General features: G+C 36.1%; 5 protein-coding genes across 5 annotated transcripts; 1 reads left to right on the forward strand and 4 right to left on the reverse strand.

The window, feature by feature from the left end:
• On the reverse strand, window positions 1-1,050 carry C9374_010689 (uncharacterized protein; the record flags this gene model as incomplete). The annotated part of the gene is made up of 2 exons (XM_044686260.1): window positions 1-623; window positions 779-1,050. Coding segments are annotated over 2 exons (895 nt in total), but the record flags the coding sequence as incomplete, so codon positions are not given.
• A 276-nt stretch (window positions 1,051-1,326) lies between these two features.
• Window positions 1,327-2,517, reverse strand: C9374_010690 (uncharacterized protein; the record flags this gene model as incomplete). Its single annotated transcript, XM_044686262.1, has 1 exon — window positions 1,327-2,517. One exon carries the CDS (start codon window positions 2,515-2,517, stop codon window positions 1,327-1,329), a length of 1,191 nt encoding a protein of 396 aa, XP_044543580.1.
• A 180-nt stretch (window positions 2,518-2,697) lies between these two features.
• On the forward strand, window positions 2,698-14,990 carry C9374_010691 (uncharacterized protein; the record flags this gene model as incomplete). Its single annotated transcript, XM_044686263.1, has 3 exons — window positions 2,698-2,827; window positions 2,882-3,093; window positions 3,195-14,990. 3 exons carry the CDS (start codon window positions 2,698-2,700, stop codon window positions 14,988-14,990), a joined length of 12,138 nt encoding a protein of 4,045 aa, XP_044543581.1.
• Window positions 14,991-15,045: 55 nt separating this feature from the next.
• On the reverse strand, window positions 15,046-17,511 carry C9374_010692 (uncharacterized protein; the record flags this gene model as incomplete). The annotated part of the gene is made up of 1 exon (XM_044686264.1): window positions 15,046-17,511. One exon carries the CDS (start codon window positions 17,509-17,511, stop codon window positions 15,046-15,048), a length of 2,466 nt encoding a protein of 821 aa, XP_044543582.1.
• A 27-nt stretch (window positions 17,512-17,538) lies between these two features.
• Window positions 17,539-19,808, reverse strand: C9374_010693 (uncharacterized protein; the record flags this gene model as incomplete). Its single annotated transcript, XM_044686265.1, has 5 exons — window positions 17,539-17,788; window positions 17,871-17,976; window positions 18,027-19,120; window positions 19,180-19,223; window positions 19,338-19,808. The coding sequence occupies 5 exons, from the start codon at window positions 19,806-19,808 to the stop codon at window positions 17,539-17,541; spliced, it is 1,965 nt and encodes a 654-aa protein (XP_044543583.1).
• Window positions 19,809-20,420: the final 612 nt, after the last annotated feature.

Genomic DNA, 20,420 nt, shown 5'->3' on the forward strand with positions numbered 1-20,420 from the left:
CCTTCTTGATGATCTTTCTGGCTTGCTTCTTCCACTTCTTACTCTTCTTCTTTTCAAGTTTTTCAACCTTGACAATGGTCTTGGCGAAATCCTTACCAAGTTTCTTACCAGCAAGAATTTGATCAGCAACACAAGCATGGAAAGCATTTGGATTCTTCTTCTTCTTCAAACCAGCCTTTCTACAAGCTTTACGAGCTCTCTTGAGTTGTTTCTTGGTTGGTTTCTTTGGTTTGACTCTTCTCTCAACTCTTCGATGGACATGATTGTGCAATACACCTCGAGCCGTTCGGGAAAGATATTCTCGAGAGATACACAAACCAGATGAGAATTTCAAACTTCTTGGAGCATCCAAAATCAATGAAATGTGTCCAAAAGAACCATATCTACTTCTGAATGCTGGATTTCTATGCCAAGTAGCAGTCAAGTGAGCTCCATTCTTTGCAGAAACAATGAGCGAGTTGGCTGATACTCTCTTTGCAGTGGCAGAGCCAGAGAGTTGAACAGTTTGACCAACACTCACTTTGGTTTGCTTACCATTCAAATAGAATGAATTGGTTTTGGTATCATATTCAAAGGTGTCCTTTTGATTGATTTTAACAGCAAAGGCAGTATTGACCGATACTCTATGAATGTTGTGTGAATTTAAAGAGGAGTAAGAGCACGTAGCAATGAATAATCATTCATTGAGAAGGAATGATCATGAACAGTGAATTTCACGAAATTCATATATTGGAGGGTAATGTTGAGTGTTAGGATTGAATGATCATCACACACTTACTTTTTCCATTTACCAGTTCTTGCATGAGCAATGAATGATTTGTCAGCGGTTTCTGCCAAAACATAGTCACCTACACCATAGAAATCATATCTTCGTCCAGTGAAGGAAACATAGTGTGGGTCACCAACGGATTGACATCTCTGTAAAACAGAGTTGACAGCTTTCACAGATCTTGCAGCTCTAAATTTACGGGCTTCTGTTGGTAATACAGCAAGGATGACACAAGTGGCCACCAACAACAAGCCAACGAGTAATTTTGATGTGCTCATCATCGTGTTGTTGTCTTGAACGATGATGACTTGTGTTGAATTTTTTGTTGTGAATGAACTCTGAGACTTTGCGGTTAGTGCTAAAAAGGATTTCAGTGACAAGTGAATAGCAACAAAAAAGGGTGACACGATGTGGAGTTGTTGATAGCGGCATCATGATAGATTCGTGCACGAGTTAAAGTTAACAGCGTTCTTAGCTAAGGGGTTAGTACTGAGTGTCAGCAAGTAGTTGAAGAGTGCAAGAATTACAGCCAATGAGTACAGTATTGCTCCAGTTGTTTATTGTTGTTGTTCTTTTTGTTTCAAAATTTCGTTTTCCACTCTCAATTTTCGGATAAGTGCCTTCTTCTTTTCCACTTGTGATTTCAAATGACCCTCGACTTGAGCCTTTTGACTCTTAATGCCTACACGTGGGTTTCTATCCTTCTCTGGTGGAATCCATTCAATGCTTCCAGATGTACTAATATTCTTTGACAAGTTATCAAGGTAGAATTTGGTGTTATCGATTTGTTGAGACTTGGTCAAGTGAGTTTCAGTACGATTTCTGAGATTAAATTGGTTGGAGATGTAAGGAATTTCAATTTGGTTCAACAAGTTTCCTTGTTCAAGAGAAGCTCCAGTGAAAGAAAGAAGACCAAGGTGGCGAGCCTTTTTAACTTCGTCTTGAATCTTCTTGTGAGTTCTTCTTCTAACACCAGTAAATCGCTTTGGAATAATACGTCCAGTTTGCGAAACAAACTTGAGAAGGAGATTTGGGTTCTTGTATGAAATCTTTTCAACGTAATGTTGGTTGTTGGCGAATGGATCTGGAGGACGAGATTTGAATTGAGGTAATTGATGTAATTGATATTCCATCATTTTACGGTGTTGAATATCATCACCAGCAAGTTTACCTTCTCTCCAATCTTGAGCAATCTCAGAAAATTGATCCATAGCGCTCATGAATTCCATATGACTTGTTGGTGCTTTGTTGTAGAGCCATCCAGCTGAATTGGCGTTGACTGGAGTTTTTAAGTGATGATTGAACACATCGCTATCAGCTCGTTCTATATAACGATAGTAATCATACCATGTATTTCCTTGTGGAGAGTCCTTGGAATTTGCTTGGAATGGTGCTTCGGGAGAAATGTTTTTTGCTTTGGAAGGCTTGTCGGCTTGTGATGTTGCGGCTTGATAGACATCTGAACCATCGTAATTGGCCCTACCACCTCTAATTCTTGCAATGTTGTCCTCTATGAGTTTATGAATATCCTTCAGAGATAGCTTCCTGTTGGCAAGTTTTTTCTTGCTTGCTTCGTCCAATTCAATTTGTCTAACTCCTTCATTTGAGTAAGAGCTGGTACTAAAATTTTGTTGTTGTTGATGATGACTAGAGAGTAGAATGGCTACTGTTGAAGAAGAATGTTGCGGAAGAAGAAGATGTGTCTTGTTCAGAGAACAGGCAGAGCGATGAAAAACAAGCCGCTTCATTTTTTTTTAAATCATCACAAAACATCATCAAAAGTAAATAAATAAAATTATTATTATTATTCTTTTGTTGTTCTTTCATTGATTGGAAGAACATGCGTTCAAGAAGGCACGTTCAAACAGATGATTTACACAATAACAATAAACAACAACAAAATCGATTTTCAAACTCCCACCAAAAAAATGAGCAGCCATGATCAACACCTGCAGGCTCAAGCCTCATCATCATCATCTTCTGCGGGATTGCCAGCTGCCCAGACATTAAATTTTGAAACCTATCTTAGAAACTTCGAAAGTCTCAAAAACGCGAACGGTAGGTTGATTTCGATCGATTAGCTTTCCATCCGATGACAATTACACTCTCTAGACACTGCTAACCTAACTAAGTTGTTAATTGAGTTGCGTGATCATTTGGAGAGTGCTTCACTTCCCGAATGCTTTGACTTTGCTTCTACCATGTTAAAACCATTATTAGAGTTCTTAAATGATGGAGTAAAGCCTAAATTCAGGAAAGATGATAAAGATCATTTACTTCGTCAAGTAATCATTGAAATTATTCAAAAATTGCCACACACAGAAGTAAGTTTTATTTTCTATTAATTTTAACAGTCATCACCGAACAATCGACCGAATTTGATAACTATATATCAACAAATAATTATTGTCACTCATTTAAATAGTTATATGAAGAGAGAAATGGAAGAAGAGAGGAACTAACTCTGCTCATGAATTCGCTTTTCAAAGTCCTAAAAACAGACAACGAGCTGAATGGAGTTGTGGCAATTAGACTCATTATTGACATTCACAAATCATTCAAAACCAGCCTTCCAACTATTTTTCAACCTCTAGTAGACATTTTTCTTCAATTTTATGCAAATTTCGAAAAAACAATAGAAAAATATTTGGGAAGAAAGCCAAAGAGAAACAATTTATCAACCGGAGACGCTATTATTACAGAGCCATCAGATCAGGTTTATGATACGAAAGATTATCTAATTCCGTGCATAGAAAGTTGCAAATTTATGTTAGAATTACCTATATTTATTATATTTTTCTTTAGAAGCAGCCCTTTGAAAGACACAATCAATTTTACTACTTTGTTCGAGAAAGTGCATGATATTTTCAACTATGATATATCAGTTTCTGATGACGTCATGGCATCCGCTGTTGGAAAGGAGCGAGTTGAGGATTTTATGCTTTTACGAGTTAAAACCATATCGTTCCTAATTTATACATCCAAATATGTGGATAAGAAAAATGACAATGTCTATGTCAAAGACATTCCTAGATTTGTCATTAAATGTTTGAAAGAATGTCCTGATGAATGCATTACACCAAGAAAGGAGATGCTTTTAATTATGAGACATATTGTTGAAGTTCCTTTGACTCAAAATGATCATCTAAGTGGAATTTGTTCTCATTTTATGCCCTACATGAATGACATGATGAATGATTCAGTGTTAATTGGAAAAAGTAGATCTGCTTCTGAAACTGTTAGATCATCAGCATATTCCACAGTTTTAGAAATACTCAACTTTAATCAAAACAAGATAGATTTCACTCCAACACAAATGTCTTCATGTACAACATTCTGCACTAAGTTATTATACGACACCTCTTTGGGATTAGGTATTCATGCACTGGCTGTAGGATTACTAGTTTCACTGTCGCAAACCATTTACAAAAACATTGCTGCTCAAATTCAACTACAACAACAAACCTCAGAAAATGGCTCTACAACAGAACCTGTGAGTACCAATATTTCGGAACTAGTGAATTTGCCACACATCATCAAGTTCAAAGAAATACTTTTGAGTATTATCAGAGCATTTGTACAGAAGGTTAAATATCTTTCCAAGCTCATCAAAAAGATATCAAAGAAAAAACCAGTATCAACTGAAAAGGAAAATGCAAATGACAATGCCATGATATTACCATTCAGTCCATACAAGTTTAACGAGAATTTTAGTAACGATATTACATACTGCTGCACCATGTTTAAACATCTCATATTTGGCTTGAAGACGATCGTACTTGTTTTCACATCAGTGCCAAGAGATGAAAGATCCAAGTTCCCTGAATTGCCTCTCTTGAATAAGCTTTTTAGATACGGACTTGATTGCTTTGATATTTATAACTTGGTTAGCGAAGATCAGGTTAATGTTGAGTCAATATCCAAACAAAAAGTAGCTGAAGAGGAGAAGGACATTTTTAACAATTATTCCTCTCTGTACACATCTCTTTCAGCTCCACTTTTCACAGAGGTGTTTAAAACCCAATTTGAATATCTCTACAAAAAGCTGTTGGATGGAAGACCAATGACTTTTATTCACATTCCAGCCAATATTTTATCATCTAATCCAAATATTGCTTCTGTTTTTTCAGAAATTTTACTCAAATTCTTATTGAAAAGAATGGACAAAATAGCAAAGGATCGCAAAGAATCTCAGTATATGCATAATTTGTTTAAACTGGTGTTTGGATCCACTGTTACCTTTCCAAAGAATGAGACTGTTTTGAAGAATCATATGACTTCAATTGTAACGTCATGTTTTACATTTGCCAACAAATTCAAGGAGTGCATGGATTATTATTTGATTTTACGGTCTCTTTTTAATTCCATCTTATCAGCGAAATTTGATTTACTTTGCAAGGAATTTGCACAATTACTTCCAACGGTGTTAGAAAAGCTCTCTGATTTGGTAAATAACGCACATGACAAAGAAACAAGAAATCTCTTTGTTGAGCTTTGTCTAACAGTTCCCTCTAAGTTACACGTGTTATGCCCTTACCTTTATTTATTGATCAAACCCATTCTATATGCCTTGCAACCCGGTTCTAGTGAGAAGGCAACAACAGCTGCATTGCGAAATCTGGACTTGTGGGTGACAAGTCTACGTAACGAATCTTTGGAAGCAATTTTGAAACCTGTCATTCCAGACCTTCTCAAAGCATTATTTACTCATCTAAAACCTCAACATCATGCCAATGGAGCAACTGCAATGAGATTACTTGCAAAATTAGGAGGCACACATCGACAATATATGAGTGAACTAACATCAGTGCATACCAAAGAATATGCAAATTCTCTTTTCTTTAATATCAATCTCAAAGGAAATAATAACATGATAGAACAGTATGACGAGTCTACCATGATTCCAGCAGACGACTTGGTAGATTTATCTGTGGATATTTGTCTAGATAGAGACAATGATATCCAAACAAAGAAGAGTGCCTTTGAGTTTTTGAAAACATGCATTCTTTCAATGATATCTACAACAGAGGAACACCTTGGTGTGCAAGATGATTTCAAATTTACCACCAAACATGTTCCAATTAAGAAATATTTCCACATTTCAGCATCATCTCCAAAGATTGATAATTTTTACCAAGATGAAGTTAATATTGAGGAGTGTAAGACAACTACGCGATATGAAGGAGAGATTGCAATGTTCAACAAGGTGTTAAAGAGTATTTTCTTATTCATGAGTTATGCCGTTAAGGAGAATCTTACTGATTGTATTGAATTTACAAAGAATTTGATCAGACATTTTGCTCTTACTGCCATTTTCAATTCATATAATTATGAGGAACCTTCCAAGTTTAGAATCAACCATGATTGGTTCTATGAGGTTCTTCTTGACGTTTATGAAGAGGATTGTACAGAAACATCTCCAAATGTCAATGTTGGAGATTTCATTCTTGGTTTATTCACAGATTATGTTTATGAAATTTGTAATGACGATCCAGACTTGGTGATACAATTTGGTATTTGGGAGAGACTTCAATCACGATTCACAAAATTCCTCTATCAACCAGAATGGTACAAGAAGTGCGTTGGAGCAAGAGGCGTTTTGTTTTTGTGTGAAAACATTACTCCAATATGGCTTGTTCATTACGAGAGCGATATGCTAAAAGGTCTATTCTTCTCTTTGAAAAATCAACCAGTTCACATGACTCCTCACACCACTCAAATCACCATTATGGCCGCTGAGAGTTTGGTTCGAGCCTGTTACAACACTCCATTGCTGGACTTTTCTTTACTTTTCAGCAATAATTTTTATGAAAAGGTTGAATACATACAATCCGCTCCTTCGAGTACTCTTGCTGAAGGTGAACATGTTGTTCATGCTGAGAAAATGGGAAAGGACCTTGTGTTCAAGAAGAGATCACTTTTGGCTTTGATTTGCTCTGAACTTTCAACTCCTTCAAGTCAAATTAGAAAGATTGCACAATCTCTCTTACGACTTTGTTCCGATATGATGAACATTCCACTCTCATCCATTATTGATAGATTTAGGCCAGATGCTACCCAGAGTCAAAAGGAACAAAAAGATGATGGAACTGGAAAAAAAGATATTAGTATCATCACTACATCCTTGGAATACTCAGTACTTCAACTCTCAACAAGAGATAATAATGTACCTGGACAGTATATTTCCTCTCAATTTACCAAGGCACTTAATCTTTTACGAAACGATGAACTGTATTCAAAAGATACAAAGGATCAGAAAAAACTTCTCAATGCCAAGTTAGTTGCTCTCAAATTATTAAGAGAAGCAATTGTGAGCAAAGAACTTAGATACAATGATAAGGATACCAATAAGGAGCAATTGAAAATCATGATTGAAACTATTTGCAAATTTTTAGTAGCCACAAACAAGGACGTGGTTACCATTGCAAAGACAGCCCTGTTGACATACATTTCACAATTCAGACCACCTAAAGACTCTCTTCAGCAAGCATTGAGACAACTCAGCACAAATTTATCCAAGTACACACAACTGACTTTGACTTTTCTGCAAAATGCTGCCTTTTTCTTAAAAGTGAACTCTCAGATTCAAACTCAACTCTCAAAGGTAGCATCCACTCTCTTGGAGCATTTAAAGAAGTGGGCTGACAAGCAACAAATCAAACATATTGCTAATCAAAAAGAAAAACCAATTATTGCTGCTGAAATAGTTGCTCTATTTTCAATCATTCCAGATACATCGGAACAATTACCAGCTCTTGTAAAATTGGTTATACTCTTAGAATCTGTATGGTCCGATGAAATTAAGAACTCAAATCCTTTTATTGCCCCATTAGCCAAATATTTGAACATTTATCCAGAACAAGCCATCAAGTTCTTATTTGAGACAAGTGGAGAACAAGTTTGCTATGCTCTCTCTACAAAGAGAACTTTGAACTTTATTTTAGAGGTTCTAAAGTCAAGAAAAGCCACTGATTTGAGAGCATATCTGTTCACACATCCTAATGTCATAGTCACTCTATTGAGCAGTGTGAACAGTATAGAATTTACTGAAACTCAAGCATTTGCTTCTGATCCAAACAATATTCTCATATTAATAGGAAATATTTTGAAGCTTAATCCGAATGTATTTATCACACATCGTGAAATATTCGATCAAGTTCTGAGAATATGGTCATTGTATATACAACAATTGAATCAAAATCCAAATGCCATGGATCTCTCTTCAGACACGACAGTATCAAAAGGGCAATATTTAACTGATACTCAACGCATTCGTTTTACCAAAAAGTTACTCAAGCTCATGATTGCTTACTGCAATAATAATGAAAACGAAGTGGATACCTTGTTTAACATTGTGAAAGTATTCGGATGTGGAATTGTTATGGACTTGAACTTTGTTATGGAGTTCTTTGAAATTCAAGTTGGATGTGAATACAATCTCAAGAGACAGGAGGCCATCTTGACCAAATTTTTAGAAGAATTCAAAAAAGAGGGAACATTCCAAATGAAATCAGATATTCTCAAGCATGTTGCCATTCCTATTGTTAGGGGAATTGCTAAACGAGAAAAACTGAGCACTGATTTACTTCGTAGATTTATTGATGAAAAGGTTCTCTTTTCTCCTACTTTTGCTCATTTCACAGAAAAGGAAAAGTATTCCATCAATACGGACTTGTTACAATTGCTTACATTATTCGTCAGGTATCTTCCTTCGACTCAACTTGATGTTTTAAAGAAAGAGAAGAACATTTTCAAGTTTTGTTATGACAATTGCTGTAAGGACGATATAACTGCAGCCCAATGTGCATTCGTGCTGTTTGCTCATTTGATGAGTAAACTTGATCTTCCTCCCAAGTTGATTCAACCCGTATACATTGCCTTCTTAAAGGATTGCAAGAAGGATAGTAAATCTTTGGTACTTCCTGCGCTTGATATGGTCATGCAACCAGTCAAGAAGGCAGAATTAGCGAGTGAACCAAAGGGAAAGTTTCCTCAATGGATCAGATCAACAAAACAAACGCTATTAGAAGATGTGCCATCTACTCATCAATTAGCAAATATTTGGACAATATTTATTAGACATGCAGATTCATTTTATGACTCTAGAGAATGTTTTGTTTACAAGATGATTAATGCTCTTTCGAAAATTGGTTACTCTTCCATCAATCTTGAGAACAAGAAACTTTATATTCAATTAGCAGATGTCATCATTTCTTGGGAAGAGCGAGCAGCTAGAAAGAAACCATACGACGAACAAGAGGACGACAATGAAAAGAAACGAAAGGTGGACCAGACCGATCTATCCGATGATGGTGGATCCAAGAAGAGAAAGGTCGATGAAGAAACCTCACTCTCTGTTTCTGCAGCTTCATCACCGATTCATGAATTTACTCTAAAACCTCAATCCAGAGGGATTGTCTTGAACTTCCTTATTAGAATGTGTATTTTTGTAAGTCAAACAAGAGCAGAAAAGCCACAAGCTCTCTACAAGGAATGTATTCAAATTTTAAAACGTGCTCTCCATTTGTGGAAAGATGAACCTGTATCATTGGCTCAAGCCGAAAAGTTCTTCCCCAACTCGGAAGAGAGTTCACCTACGATTGGTTCATTTACATTATCTTGTATTCTTGAGCTGATGAATTTACTTGTGGAAATGAATAGAGATACCATTCAATTGAATGCTCAATTTGCCAAGAGATTAATTCCATTCCTCACCACTCCGTACGTGGATGTGAACAGAAATGTTTGTTTATTTTTCAAGACACTTTTCAAACATTTCGACCCTCTCAAGTCCAATGACAATGATGTCAAGGAGTTTTATGAGACCATTTGGAATTCTGTGAAAGAGACCATTGGTAAATATGCTTCTAAAGATTTACCACAACCAGCTGGAAATCAAACAATTGATCCATGCCAGCATTTGGTTTATGGATCATTTGGACATGTACTTCTCTTACATTTATTATGTGAACATTACAGTAGTGATGAAATCAAACAACAGTATTCAAGACCTGTGTACTCACTGTTGGCAAAAGCCCTCAAGTATTCAATGAACATGACTCAGGAGAGCTCTTGGAGAGATATTTACTTGGGATATATTGAATTATGTCTTTCCTTCCTTGCAGATGGAGTTCACCTTGATTCGATTTTCAAGCATTACTCTCAAACCGTTGGTATTATCATTGAAAAGGTGGATTCCTTTAGTTACAATATTCTCCATCTTGTTGTTGATATTGTTCTCAACTGGTTACGAACAAATCCATCCTCCGAAATGCAAAGAAGTTATACCTTACAGCTTGATGACGGGTTGCAAACAATGACATTGAGCAGACCCTACAAGGTTCAATCGTACCTTCAGAAAGCGAGTCTCCTTGCCAAATTGGGAAGCTTGAGCGAGCAATCACAATCAAGTGAAACTGTAAAGAATCTTGGTGTTGAAAATTTCAATCAATTCAAACGAGAGTACTTTAATGTAGTGGCTGAATTGTATCAGCAGATGGATGAAATTTCTGAAGTGACATATGCCAAAAAGATTGAATCTTGCTTTATGGCTGGTCTGAAAATTGAATCCAAAGAATTGAGAGACATCAAGTCAAGATATATTTCTATTCTTAACCAAAAGATTGAAAAAACAGTACTAAAGAGACTTCAATTTGTGATAGACCATCAAAAATGGGAACCATTGAGTGATCGATTTTGGATCAAGTATGCATTGGAGTTACTTTTAGAATGTATTGAACAAGAGGAAAAGTTAACATGTCATCCCAAGATGGCGAAGTTCCCACCCATTTCTACTCAACCTGTAATGACGTCGAGTGCCAAAGGAGATTCTATTGCTGTTTCCTCATCTACAGCTTTGGAGAAATTGAGAAGAGTATTTGAAAGTCATGAATCATTCTTGCAATCCATTTCATCCATCAAGATCTCGAATTTTATTGCACCTCTCAAAACTTTGATCCGAAGTAACACGAATATGGTGTTAAAGACTTGGGGAGAATTCTTTGCTTTGGCATGGAATTGTTTGGGAAATGATGACAAGCCACTTCTTCAAATCCAAATGCAAAAATTGGTCTCCATTGATTATCATTCTAAACAATACACCAAATATCCAAATGTGATACAGGCACTTTTGTTAGGCGTCAACAATGCAGTGCTGAACACCAAGAGAGACCTATCCACATTCAATTATTTATCAATTCATCCAGAAACTCTCAAATTCTTGGGAAAGTCATTCAATGCTTGGTCTCTTACTCTTCCATTGCTTGAAGAAGAATTACGTGCTCTATTTAATACTGGATCTTTTGATGAAAAAACTGAGAAAGTATGCCATTCTCTGACTGAACTTTATAGAGTATTGAAAGAAGATGATATTTTATGTGGAATATTTAGATGCTGTGATATTACAGATCATACCAAATTAGTACTTTCCTTAGAGCAACGAAATAATTGGTGCGAAGCTCAAGAAGCTCTCAAAGACTTGATCAACGCTTTCCATAAAGGAAATATTAAGAAAAAAGTTTCTCACACAGAGTTACAATTATGGGAAGACCATTGGATCATCTGCTCTAAAAAGCTACAACAATGGGATGAATTGACTAAATTCTCTCAATCAGCTCCTGGTACTCATGGTTACTTTAATTTGGAATGTTTGTGGAAAAATGGTCAATGGACACAAATGAAAGAATTATTCCAGAAGAATCAATCGCTCGAAAATCAACTCATGAAGTTTTATCACATTTCCTATTTGATCATGCAAGACAAAGAAGCAGAAGCTGGAGATGTATTTGCAATTTCTCAACAACTTGCTCTTCAACGGTGGTGTGCCTTACCTTCATTTGTTTGTGGAAATCACACCTCCATGTTACAATGCTTCCAACAGTTATATGAATTGAATGAATCAGCCTCTCTTCTCAATGACACAAAGAAGCCTCTCTCAACTCATGAATTGAAAGGATTTTTAACCACTTGGAGAGATCGACTTCCAAACAAGTATGAAGATATTAGTGTGTGGAATGATATTTTCACTTGGAGATGCCACTTGTTAAAGAAAGCCATCGAAAGATTTGATCAGAAAGATGAATTCAGTCATCATCGAGCACTTCTTCTCAATGAAACCATTTGGTCTCTTCACAAATTTGCGAAAATCGCTCGAAAACAAAACTTTATTGAACCAGCATTGAAGATGCTCGCAGAAACTGGAAAGCTTTTACCAACACTTACAAGTGAAACGAGTGAAGTCTTTGTTCGTATCATTGAAGTGATCAAAAGTTTAATGAAAGATAGAAGATACAACGATGTATTAGATTATATTGAATCCGATACGATTGCAAACACCAAGATCAAGACCATTCAAAAGATGGAAATTTTAAGATTGAGAGGAGAAGTATTTTCCACTTGTGGAAGATATGATGAAAGTTATCAAACATTTGCTCAATCCATTTCATACTTTCCACAAGAGCAGAAATTCATTTCTTCTGTGACAAGTACACCTGCTTGGGGAAAGAGTTTCTTCCAATGGGCTCTTGTTTTGGATAAATTATTTGTAGAGAAATGGAATTCATCCACAAGACATCAAAGACAAAAACAAAATTCAACCAAACATCCAACTCAATCCATGACAGCCCTTGAATTTGCAGAAAATTGTGTTGCTGCCTACTTACTAGCCATTAGATATTCAGGAGGTGCTACGAATCATCAAACCATTCAAGCATCTGGAGCTACCGTTCGACAATATATTGGACGAGTACTATGGTTACTTTCCTATGATGAACCAGCTTCAAGTGATAAGACAAAGGGTGGCTCTAATGTTGATTATCCTCTTCATAGAGTTGCTGAGAAATGTATTAATGACATTCCAGCTTGGATGTGGATTCCATGGCAACAACAATTATTCACCATGTTACATAGAAGAGAGTGTGAAGCTTCCATTGCCAAGCAATTGTTAAAAGCTGTTTTATACAACTTTCCACAAGCAGCCTTCCATACATTTAGAAGTTTTGTTCATGATCTTAGAGAATTATTATCAGGAATTGCTAAAAAGAATCAATCTACAACCACTGGTACCGGTTCCACAAATCCATCTGGTACTTCAGAGTCCAACACGAATACTGCTGCTCCTTTAAGAGGTAGTAGTGCTAATATTCATGTTTCAATTATTAATAAGAGCGGAGCAATCAGTACTAGCAGCGATTCCAATATTCCAACAGGTCCTAATTCTGTCTATCTTGAAACATTTACAAAGATTAGAAAGAAACTTGATGAAATCATGCATGACGGTAATAAGGTGCTGTTCAGTGATTTGGAGAGCATGTTTAAGGAATTGACCAAATACAAATCTGAGAGTGAGGAAGAATTGACCAAATCTCTTGAATTAATGCTTGACAAGGCATATACTTTTAACATTTATGAAAACTCAGACAGTATGGTCGATGAAGAAAATGAAGATGAACTTCATCATATTCCAAAGGAGTTGACCGATCATGCAAAAAGAATTGCAGATACATACTTTGCAGATCCTCCCACACAGTCTTCAAATCCTCAACAGCATCAACCCGTTCCAAAACCTCAATTCATTCTTGATTGTCAAAGCAATGTCATTGCTGATATTCTCCCAAGAAAAGAAAGAAGAGAGATGGCAAAGTCTTTGAAATACGTTGAAAAGACAATGGATGCAGTAGGACCAAGAAGTCTATTGGATCTCACTAAAAATCTTAAACATTGGATTTGTTACTTTAGACGTAAGATTAATCTATTACCAACTGAAATTGGAATTGAAAATCAAAAAGCTAAACTGTTGGAGCATAGAACTAATTTAGAATTGGAAATTCCAGGCCAATATGAGCTCACCAGTGATCGAGAACCATTCTCAGAAAGACATGAAAAGATTCTTTGTCTTTTGCCTTCTGTGAGTATGAAAGGTAGAAAGAATAAGGAGAATGAAAGAGTTATTGCATTAAGAAGTGTCTCTGGAAAAGTGTTCAAATTCTTTATTCAATCCACAAGCAATTCTGAACCACTCACTCTGAAAACAGAAGAGAAAGTGTCATCTCTGATTCGACACATTAATCGATTGTTAGATAAGGATAGAACTGCAAGAAGCCACAACAATATCCATATGGAATATCCTATCACCATTACTACTAATCAAAGAATTCGTCTTGTACGCAAAGATTATGATTTTATTTCCTTGGAAGATATATTCTATGATTATTGTGAATCTATTGGAAAATCTATTGATACTCCACTCATTAAATATTGGAAGGAAATGGATAAGGCATGTAAAACTCATATCAATGATTTTGAGAATAAGCTCAATGTTTATCAAACCTTTGTTGAGCAAAGTGACAAGATACCAGATGATATTTTGTTGAACTACATTCGAAGTACTTGTCCAAGTTGGTCTGAATTCTATAGCATTAGAAAAACATTTGGAGTACAATCAGGAGTTTATAATATTTTCAGTCATCTCTTGCATACTAAGGACAGACATCCATACAAGATATTAATTTCAAAGAACAGTGGACACATGATGCAATTTGATTTTAGACCTAATATGAACAAAGCAAGTGGTATTATTCAAAGAGATGATCCAACACCATTCCGATTCACTAGAAATATTTCTCAATTCCTTTCTCAATTCGGTGTTGAAGGTTATTTGTTGAACACCATGTCTGCTATTGCTTATTCTCTTTCTGAAAATAAGGATTTATTTGAAACTTTAATGCAATTGTTTATTAGAGATGAATTAATTTCGTATCACAACTTTAATGTAGATTTATTGAATAATGAGAGCAGTACACCTATTGGAGAAAATAGATTTTTATTTAATGACGAGTTGATGCGAAGTTGTGTTCAACAAAATGTTGATCAAGTTCTTGAAATGGTTCTAGAATTGGCTCCAACCATTCCAACTCATTTGAGCTGCAGTCCACCTCAAACATTACCAGTGAAGAAGAAGACAAAGAAAGACGCGACAACGTCTGAGAGTAGTACAAGCGAAGTATCTACACCCTCTTCAATCACAACTCCATCCACACCATCGATGGCAAGTAGCAGCAACACCGCAACCACTTCTGTTGTTGCCACACCTTCTCCGTTTGCAAACGCTACCAGTCTTTTGGATCTCCCACCACTTAATTACAAGGTATACGAGCTTATTCAACAAGCATCCTCGGCAGAAAAGTTATGTATGAAAGATCCCATCTATTACCCTTGGTTTTAAACTAGAAATTTATTAAACATTTTCCTATTCACAAAACAAAACTTTTTTGTTGAAGTCACTCTTGTTTAAATGCATTTTCAATGAAAACAATTTCCTTTGCTACATCATCGAACATGGTTCTTGTGAAAACTTCGTCTGCATGACCCAAATGGTGAACCTTAACAAGGTGATGGTGAGTTTTGGGTTCTTGCCCGGCTACCTTACTTCGAATGACGGCCATTGTTTTTGCAACATTCCAGATGGGGCATTGAAAATCATCATGGCTCGCAGTCATCAGTAGAGAAGGGAAGTGCTTCACCGAAGACGTCATAAGAAGATGATACGGTGAATATTTCATCATGATCCTCGCAAGGTTAACTTGGCTCTTTGGATCCCCATATTCATCAAATTCATGCTCTGTCAATGGGAGTGAGTCATCCATCATGGTGGTAAGGACATCCAAAAACGGTACCTTTAACACCAAGCATTTAAACAATTGTTCGTGTTCAAACATGAGATGTGTGGACATCATCAACAACCCTCCAGCACTAATTCCTCTCCCAATAAACATTCCATAATTTCTAGGCATGTGTCTCACATTCACCAAATAGTCCATCACTTGCTTCAAATCCATCATGCTATTGATCTTGTGTTCCTTAATTCCTTGTTGATACCAAGTCAAACCATTTTCTCTACCACCTCTCACATGGGCAAATACAAAGATGTATCCTCTTTCTAAAAAGTATTGACGATAGAAGTAGTACAATGTGTTACTAGAAACTTGTAAATCTTCCATGAGATGAGTTCCATAAGCTCCATAGCCTACCACAAAACATTTGCTCTCAGAATTGATTTTCGTCTTGTCATAGAGTATTTTGATTGGAATGTTATTACCAATCTCTGTACATTCGCACACCAGATTAGGGTTATAAATGTCGTTGGTACCATGCTTGCACGAGTAGTTGAAAATATTCACTAAAGTATTGGTGTCAAGATTGTAACTCACTTTGATCGGATCTTGCTGAAGCAATGAGTGACATTTCACACTGTATCTATTTTCATGATATTCTAAATTTGCTCCAAGCTCAATGTAATGAGTGTCTGGAACCATGGGAAGGTATTCGAACTTGTTATTGGCAATGTCGTATTTCAACAACTTGATTAAGCTATTTTCTATGATGTAGACCACGAGGTATTTTGAAAAGATATCAATTTCATGAATGGACTGACCGATCTTATGACGGTATATCAATGATTTTGGTATTACCTCGGAAGAAGCCCTTCTCACATCAGATCCTGAAGCTCTGTAAATGTCCAAATCTGTATTTTCTGAAGAGTTAGAAATTATGAAAAAAGAGTCACTTTCTTTGTGATATTCAAAGAAAAATTGAATTCCATTCTGCCTACGATGAAGGCAAGTGCGAGTATAATTTCCATTTCCGTCTGACTCTAGTAAATGCACCTCTGTTGTGTTCTTGCTATTAATTGAAATATATTTGAATATATTTGTTTTAGTGCACCCAATGTCAATGAAAAATCTGTCATCTTTCTCTTCAAGAATTAACTGTTCTTCAAAAGAGTCAAACGAGTAATTTCTATAAAATCGATGAAAAATTTTGCTGGTTCTGTGCTTTTCATCTGTTGTAGTGAATAATAAACCGAGTCCATTAGGCTCAGGACTTAATTCAAAATTAGAAACATTCGGGATATCGTCAATGACGTGAAGTAGCTGCTTCTCTCCTTTTACGAACACAAATAATCGATCGTTAATGTCCACAACTGTTGCAGTATATTTGAGGCAGTGTGAAGACTTTTCCTTCGTAATTTTGTATGATACGCTTCTATCCTTAGATATTTTCTTAGCATGCTTTTTCACGTATTTTTCAATTTCTACCGTAAAGCCATGCTTGTTGTATATTACTTCTAAATTTACATTCGTAGATGAAAGAGTTTTTGAATGCAATGATGTTTTTGATAGGTTCTGTCTTTCAAATGTTTCACAAACATCTTGGTAAAACCTCTCTGAAAAAATTAAATCCTCTGGTACAGTGCTTTTAGGAATTCGAGCAACATATTCATCAAAATTGAATGATATCAATATCCATTCACCAGCTGTCTCAACATCTGATATCAATAGTTTATCGCTGTGTCTATATACATTTCTAGATTTAAAATTTTTTTGCATATCCTTCAGCTGTGTTTTCACGCGTTTGACCTCTGCTTTATGCTCTGTAAAATACTGATCGTAATATTCCGATTCTTGATGGATGTAATCTTGAAGAGCTACCTCATTGAACGGTAATTTATAGTACGGATCGTTAATTTCAAAATTATGTATTTTGTACTTGTCAGCAAACTGTTCGCTGCTCAACAAAGGCTCCGATATGGACTTCTTTTTCTTTTTGAATAGAGAAAAGAAAGAACTCTTCATTACTTGAGGACCTTGTATTCTGTGCATCAATTCAAATGTTGTCCAACTACAAACGTCCCGATGCCAAATACGAGAGGAAGTGCTAGTGCCCCAAGCAACCAATTTCTTCATTTTTTAGTTTCTTTGAAAAATCATCTTTTATTCTGGAATGGAATCTGGCTTCACTGCAACATAAGCTTCAACTCCAAAGAACTTGGGCAGACCTAAAGACCCTAACTCTCGAGCGGTTTCAGTGTTTCTATCTTTCGCTCTCTGCCAAAACTCTCTTGCGTCATCACCAGGGAATAAGGCTCTATCTTTTTGAGATTGATGTTTAAAGATAGCGTCAATCTTTAAATCCATTTGATATTTAGTGAATGGAATAAAGTAAGTAGCTTCATCAACATCCCTAAGTATTGTTGAATAATGAAACAGAATTAAAAATCAATAATTGTTAATACCCTAAAATTTCACACATATTAGAAACATACCATTCTTGCCATGCTCCTCTGTACAACCAACAAGTGACATCATGAACTTGATCACCCATTTGCTCTAAAGCAAATTTGATAGCTCTGTACACAACACGGTGAGTACCTAAAAATAAAAGTTTGTCATTCACCAGTATAATTAATTCATGAACATACCATTTGGATCTGAAAGGTCAGCTGCAATAAAAACGTGCTTTGGTTTCTGTTGATTAATCAAATCCTTAATCATGTCAATATCTTCTTGACCAAGTGGCTTCTTTTGTACTTTACCAGTTCTATAGAATGGCAAGTCAAGGAAAATACAATCTCTTTCTCCTTGTAATCCAAGAACATCAACAGCGTCCATAGCTTCAGCTTTTCTAATGTTTGCCTTCAATTTTTGGAGTAATTCACTGTCTGGATCATTCTTGTCTTGCTTCTCCAAAATTTTAGAAACGTCATCTTTGTGAATGACGTCCTTACCCAAAACCTCGCCTGTGAGAGCACTAAATCTTAAATGATTCTTTACATTGTTTTCATGAACACTCACTGATCCATTAGTCATGTAACAAACTTTCACATTAATGTCTTTTGTGTCACGTTCTTCAGGGCTCAATTTTTCTTTTCTCTTTGAAATAATGCAATGCATCATAGCTCCCATACTAATCACATCATCATCAGGATGAGGAGAGAAAATTAAAACTGGCTCGTTAATGTTGTCTGGAACAATCGTAGACTCTTCAGAAGCAAATGCAATTCTTTTCATCAAATCTTGGAAAACGCTGAAACATAATTTGTCAGTATGGAATTGTTCATGAGCCAACAAACTTGTTAAACCATTTTGAGCAAAGTCTTCAGATCCCAATTCACAAATACCCTTTCCTGTTTTCTTTGCCAAATCAATGACTGCCTTCTTTTTCCATTCAAATGTCCAATCTTTGAAATTTCTGTCAATAAGCCATGGAGTTTTAACAATTTTCAATAAATTACCAGCAGCAATATCAAAATAGTAATGGCAATTTGGATGAACACGAAGGAATGTAGCTGGACAATCGGATGGATCTTCATATTTGAATTCCATGGCCTTCTTAACGATGGCAGCCTTTGATTCACCAGTGGCCATGAGAATAACTTCTTTCGAATTTAGAATCGTGTTGATACCTTGTGTGATGGCTTTGGTTGGAACGTTAGAAATTCCTTTGAACGATTGTGCTGCATCTAATCTGGTCTTTTGATCCAATAAGACCAATCGAGTTTGGTCTGAAAGATGGCTATTGAGGGAGAATGAATGTGAATATTGAAGAAAATTGAATTTTTGTGTAAAACCAACCTTCCGGGTTCATTAAATCCAATGTGACCTGTTCGTCCAATACCCTATTTTCAATTCGGCAATAGGTGAAAATTGTCGCCAGATACAAAATTGTGTGGATCATCATTAGACATCATCACGTATGTCCGAAAAATTCAATTTGAATTAATATAACATACCAACAATGCCAAATCAAAACCACCATATTCTCTAATCTTCTTCTCATAATTCACACAAAACTCCTTCACTTTATCTTCACTCAAAGTTCCATCTGGAATGTGAACATTTTCTCTCTTGATATCAATATGATTAAATAAATTTTCATTCATAAAGTAGTGATAGGATTGTTTATGAGTTGGTTCCATGGGATAGTACTCATCCAAATTGAAAGTAACAACATTTTCAAAAGACACAAGTCCCTTCTTGTGTTTTTCAACAAGAGCCTTGTAAGTGAGAATTGGAGTTGAGCCTGTTGGTAAGCACAAAACAGTAGGCTTGTTGGCTTGATCATTCTCCTTGATGATTTGAATAATTCTATCGGAAACAGACTCTGCCATCTCTTGTGGTGTTTTGGTGATGTGGACCTTGTCCGAAGTGTAATTCACCATGAACAAGGCACTGGTATCAATAAATTGGTGTCCGCCTAACATGATGTTCTCAGAATATTAGTGAAGATGTGATAGGGAGAAGTAAAAGGCTTTTTTTGTTCTTGATGAAAGTCCCATCAGGAGATGGGAGGCTGCTTGCCTTCAAAATTGGGAATTTGGAAATAACAAGCAATGCAACAAGGGCGATGTCAAATTGATTGTGTCCGCTTTTTGAAAATTCAAATCTGTGGATTCATCATCATGGTTATTGTAATTTTGTGATAGGTCTATGACTGAACAATGTGATATTTACATATTAAATATTAAATCGAATACCTTTCAACAGAGGATTGTGCTTTTCACAAGTTGTGATACCAGACTTGCTCCACGCCATCTACGCACAAGGACTAGAGTGTGCATAAACAAATATTCAGCCTGGACCGACACGGGCACCGACAGAATTGATGTGGATTCTCCTTGAGACTGAATTGTGCGAATGTTTGCCATCGTGGACTCCAAAAAATCAAAATACAATGAAAACGAAATTTTAAAATTTGATGTAACGTTCGTAACGGTCATATTTTTGACTCCCTGCTTTACAAAACCGTTTTTGAATTTAACCAGTTCGAGTGCTGGCTCGAGGAAAACACCAGAAAAAAAAAGACAACACATCAT

This window comes from Naegleria lovaniensis (assembly GCF_003324165.1).
Source record: "Naegleria lovaniensis strain ATCC 30569 chromosome Unknown tig045, whole genome shotgun sequence".
In the NCBI taxonomy this organism is placed as follows: Eukaryota; Heterolobosea; class Eutetramitea; order Acrasida; family Naegleriidae; genus Naegleria; species Naegleria lovaniensis.